The sequence below is a fragment of the Myotis nattereri genome (genome assembly GCF_964212035.1).
Source record: "Myotis nattereri genome assembly, chromosome: 2".
NCBI lineage: Eukaryota > Metazoa > Chordata > Mammalia > Chiroptera > Vespertilionidae > Myotis > Myotis nattereri.
This window is the reverse complement of record NC_138076.1, coordinates 161654606-161660605: the sequence shown is the minus strand read 5'-3', so window position 1 is coordinate 161660605 and position 6000 is coordinate 161654606. Positions and strand designations below refer to the sequence as shown.

General features: G+C 34.7%; 1 protein-coding gene across 1 annotated transcript; it reads left to right on the top strand.

Moving 5' to 3' along the window:
• Nucleotides 1–4060: 4060 nt before the first annotated feature.
• LOC308513081 (olfactory receptor 6C75-like) lies at nucleotides 4061–4999 on the top strand (the record flags this gene model as incomplete). Its single annotated transcript, XM_081082878.1, has 1 exon — nucleotides 4061–4999. One exon carries the CDS (start codon nucleotides 4061–4063, stop codon nucleotides 4997–4999), a length of 939 nt encoding a protein of 312 aa, XP_080939004.1.
• Nucleotides 5000–6000: the final 1001 nt, after the last annotated feature.

The following is a 6000-nucleotide window of genomic DNA, read 5'->3' as shown; positions in this document are numbered from 1 at the left end:
CAGCCTGATCATCCACAACTGCCCTCCCCTCTTGGCCTCTAACCGCCTATACCTCAGCCCCACCACCATGGCTTTGTCCAGAAGAACTTTTGGAAGGTCTCCTGGAAGGTCTCCCATCCTAATTAGCATATTACCCTTTTATTAGTATAGATAGAAGCCTGGTGAACGGGTGGGGACTGGCTGGTTTGCCCTGAAGGGTGTCCTGGATCAGGGTGGGGGTCCCACTGGGGTGCCTGACCAGCCTGGGTGAGGGGCTGATGGCCATTTTCAGGCTGGCCACCCTCCTCCCCCTGTGACCCAAGCTCCAGCCTCTACTTTTTTCTTTCTTTTTGTTTTGTCAGCACCTCCTTGACTGGAGGCCAGGGAGGGCTGGAAGCAGGTATATGGGGTTTATTTATCTTCTATAATTGAAACTTTGTAGCCTGGAGCAGAGCCCAGGCCGGCTAGGGCAGGCGGGAAGCTTGGCATCCTTCATTGCCAAGGGTAACCCAAGCCTCCTTCTCACTCCAGCTACGTGGCCACTGCCATATTAGTTGGGTTAATTTTCATACTCACTCCTGATTGGCTGCTGTGCGTGGCTTGTGGTTGTAGCGGAGTGGTGGAGTGATGGTTAATTTGCATATTTCTCTTTTATTAGTATGCTGTACTTAGCTTGAGGTACCATATTTTCTGCCAGGCTAAACTGTCCATCTCATATTCCCACATTTAATTATTAACTAACATAAACTTAACTTTTTCTTTAAAATCTTTATCTGGGATTTTAAGACACAAATGTGTGGTAGGTCACACATATATTAGGAAAATGTATACTGAATTCTCTGGAGACATAATACACACTACTTTTTTAAAATATATATTTATACTTTAGAAGTAATTTAGCACCTGGGGAGAACACTTCTACGACAACATATAAATTGGTTTGCTTTGGGAAATAGTGTTAAAGACTCCCATATCCACATGAGAATTCTTTGTAATCTAGATAATTTTCCTTTAGAGCACAGAAAGCCTAAATACTACATGAGATAAAGTGTGGGTTAATCAGTAATACTTATAAGGACCGCGCGCTAACCGATTGCGCCACGGGAGCTCCAATCAGTAATACTTAGAACATTCAATACATAATGGGAAAATTTAATTCACTGCCTAAAAATCTGTAATAAAATAGTTAATCAAACTCTTTCCAAAGTAGGGACTAAAAAAACAATCATAGATTTTAGAATAGAGTGAAATGCATTTAAAAAATGGAACATTGGTGTGTTCTGTTCAGCTGATGGTAAGAGATCTAAATATTGAAACAGAGACTTCTTTGTCTGGGGGTCTATCTTATTTTAAAAGATATTTGAGTGTTTAAGGGTTTTGGTAGACTCGAAAAGATGAAAACAATATTTCTCAAAAGTAACGACATTGTTTCCTGTTAGATATATTTTGTCTCACATTTGTTCTATTTTCACCTTTAACTTTATTTCACCAACCTTTTAAATTTTAACATAGGGAAAATGGTGAAGACGACAAATGAAATATAATAAACGTTTAGTATTGAAACCCTTTTTCTTTTTGAAATCTATCTAATATTGACAGTATCTAATACAAAGAAATATACCTGCATTCATAGGCCTGACTTTTAAAGGTTTCATTTTGTCAACTTTGTTGTTGTTTATGTTACAGTGTGTGTTGGGAGATAGTTGGTGTGCACAATTGTTGAAGTTGGACAAAGAAATGATTTGGCGTGATAAAATTCTTATTTGGTCTTATTTGGGTGATTTACATATAACTTTTCTATAGTGTTGCCATTATGGTAAGTTGTGTAAATGAGGAAAATTTTATAAGAGGCAGCTTCACAATTATCTGAACGTGGAAAAAAAGTCCAGGAAGATAGACTAGTTTCTTTTCACTCATAAATGTCTATATATTCAACATACATGATTTTGATAATAAAACTCTAATAATTTCCTTTAATGAAATCACTCTTCACTTTATCTGTGTTCAGGCTGTTTCCTCTCTAAGGAATGAATACTTTCTCTCATTTTTTTCTATTCTAGGACCTAACTTTAAATCCAACTTTTCTCCTGTGAACTCATCTAGATATCATTGGAACCAACGTTTATTTGTCATTAAAAGTTTATTTTTATATGTGCCTTTTTAATGATAATACATGTTTTAAATAAGCTAGAAATAATAATTTTTATATTCTCAAACAGAAAACATTATTTTATCACAAGACCTTAATTATTTTATGTGTTAGAGGATGAAGATACTGAGGAAAGAATTTTTCCTTAGAGATATTGTTAAACTTTTTTTATTTTAACGAAATAAGCTGTTCTCTGGCCCATAGTATGTGATACAAAATGCTGTAGTTTTAAGGAAACAACTTGGGAAATCTTAATGCCGATGTCCAACTTACTAGCTGTGCAAATCTGAACAATCTGTCTCACTTAATATATGCCTCATGTTGAGACTAGCTATCTATAGGTATTTCTTTAACTGTGTGTTTGCAAACATTTGAATATTCTTTTTTTTTTTTTTAAATGCATTTTATTGATTTTTTACAGAGAGGAAGGGAGAGAGATAGAGAGTTAGAAACATCGATGAGAGAGAAATATCGATCAGCTGCCTCCTGCACATCTCCCACTGGGGACGTGCCCGCAACCCAGGTACATGCCCTTGACCGGAATCGAACCTGGGACCCTTCAGTCCGTAGGCCGATGCTCTATCCACTGAGCCAAACCAGTTCCGGCTGAATATTCTTATGATAAGAAAATATATACCTCTTAAAATTGTGTCACACTATTCTGTGATTTATTATGTGTTTGAAATTTTCCAAATAATTCTCTTCTCTTTTAGGCTATGATGATCTCAAAACTGTTTATGTTTCAGTCTGTATTTTAGACAGAGAACCAAAAGGTAAGTATAAGAAAGGCAAGCAGATGGAGAGAAGTTTCATTGGTAACTAGCTCCTCTTTACAATTTCTTTTTACTAATTTACATATTTTCAATCTTCTTTTTACTTTTCCCCTCAAATTCACTATCCTATCTCTCAAATACCTTCTTACTGTTCTAGGTTTCCATAAAGCTTTATCTTTGTCCTTATCTTTCTCTTTACTCCTTTTATCTCATATGATTTCATGAATCCATATCTATATACTTCTCTCTGCTTCTTTTTTAAAAGAAATTTTTAAAAATTGTTTTGAGAGAAAGAATCATCTACTTGTTGTTCCACTTACTTATGCATTCCTTGGTTAATTCTTCTATGTGCCCTGACTGGGGACTGAACCCTCAACCTTGGTGTATTAAGATAACACTCTAACCAATTAACCTACCCAACCTGGGCTATTTCTCTCAGCTTTTATATTCCTTATTCTCACAAAACTGCAGTTTTTTCTTACACAGACTGACATTATCAGACTGTGCTTGCTGATTATGTGCAAGGTACTAATTGGTAAGTGCTAGGTTACAATAGAGATGGAAATTTCATTCAGAACAGATTCCCCCCCCGCCCCCCCCAATACCTCCTAATCACTTACCTGGAATTGGATCTCATTAACCATGAAAATAAATGAGATAAGAATCAGGCATTTGAATTTGCTCAGTTGAGTAAAATAGGAAATGTATACTAGCCTTGTTTATTGATGATAGCTAGGTTTGGAGTACGTGTGTGTTGGGGGGGGGGGGTAAATTATGAGCTTGTAGTGACATCATTTTGGTTCTAGGATGAAAACTTTATTCAGACAGAAATGGCAAACCACCCTGACTCCTCAATATTAACAAGAGAAGAAAAAAAAAACACATTTTCCTATGCTTTGAAAATCTCTCTGATCCCACATAACAACAATCAACAATTACTATTGCTATATAGGTTATTCTCTAGTACAATATCCAACAACATTTTTAACTATTTTTTCCTGTCAAAAAACCCATATTTAAAACATAAAAGAGCAATGTATTTTTCTATCTGAAACATCACTTTGCTAACTTTACTTTCAACATTAATTATCATGGTTATTTTTCCACTGGGATCAACATTTTCTTCTTTTATTTCTATTCAGATATAGCAAGTATAGCAATGGGAAATCATACAAGAGTGACAGTGTTTATCCTAGCAGGTTTGACTGATGACCCACAATGGAAAGTGGTGTTATTCATCTTCCTGCTTCTCATTTACATGCTAAGCATCACTGGCAACCTGATCATCATCACACTCACCCTGCTGGATATTCACCTCAAGACCCCCATGTATTTTTTCCTTCGGAACTTTTCCTTTTTGGAAATTTCCTATACCAGTACATGCATTCCTAAATTTTTGCTTACTGTGGCTACAGGGGACAAAACCATTTCCTATAACTGTTGTGTCACTCAGGTGTTTTTTGCCTTCCTTTTTGGAGCATCTGAATTTTACTTGCTGGCCGCTATGTCCTATGACCGCTATGTTGCCATCTGTAGGCCCCTGCATTACACCGTCATCATGAACCACAAAGTCTGCGCACAGCTGGTCCTCAGTTGTTGGCTGGCTGGTTTTTTTGTCATCTTTCCACCACTCATCTTAGGCCTGGACCTTGACTTCTGTGCCTCCAATATTGTTGAGCATTTCTACTGTGACTCTACTCCTCTTATGCAGATCTCCTGCACAGACACATGGATTATTGAGTTGATGGGATTCATCTCTGCATTGGTGACACTTGTGATCACGTTGATAATGGTGATAATATCATACACCTATATTGCTTTGACCATTTTAAAATTCCCTTCAATTAGTCAGAGGAAGAAAGCGTTTTCGACATGTTCTTCTCACATGATTGTGATATCCCTTTCTTATGGCAGTTGTATTTTCATGTATGTTAATCCATCAGTCAAACAAAAGGTATCTTTTTCCAAGGGAATTTCTGTGCTCAATACTTCAGTTGCGCCACTTTTGAACCCTTTTATCTACACTTTACGGAACCAACAGGTGAAAAAAGGCTTCATGATTATGGTCCACAGGGTTATTTTTTTCACCAAGAAATGAATGTCCTATTGCACTGTCTATATAAAAGAAATGAACAAAAGAACACTTAATAATAACAGTATATCTAATAGTATCTTCCAGGGCATAGGTTCTCATTCTTTTCCCGTTCTTTTCTAGGATGTTTACCTTTATCTCTTTGAAGCTTTATTTTCACAGAAATCGTTTTTCTTCATTAATTTTCTTTATTTGCTTCAATAGAGATATTTTTTTCTGATCTCATTTTCTTTTTCTCTGGATATGTAAATTAAATTGAGCTAAATTTTTAATCTGTCTTTTTCTATCTTTCAATTCTAATTAGTCAAGACTATGAAATATTATTTAATTTGAATTATGTTTTATGTAGCATGCAATGCAAAGTTTGTTACTGTACTTTATTTGTGATCATTGGTAACTTATTTAAAACTAATATTTATTTATATTTTCTGTAATACTACTGATTTATTGGTGCCCATTCTATTTAAAATAATGAAAAGGAAAAAGATTTGCAATAGTGTTGATGTTCATCTTTGAAAATGTTTGTTAATTAAATATATGATTGTTATTTTACAGTACATTTTATAAAAACTAGTTATTCATAAGAAATATTTGAAAAATAGCAAAGAAATAAAATGAAACAGGCAGGAAGAACACCACATATAGTATATAATTCAGTAGACAATTATATAAATTTATGTAGCATTTGTAGAATGAACAGGATCTTAATATATATTTAGGTCATGAATATGATTTCAGGGAAAATGGTTACTCAAACAATTTATTATATTTCTTCATCATAATTTTGTTTTATATCCATTTTGATAAAGTAGATTTAATAATCCTAAAACATTATCAAACTTTTAGAAATTTTAAGAGCAAGGAAATGAGAATAAAATATGTATGCATAATTTGAGCCAAACTAATAAAAATAAAACCTGAGTTTCTCTTACTATTCTGATTAATATTGATTCTGTTATATGTCAATCAGGATGAGTTAAGCGAACTCATCCTGATTGACATATAAC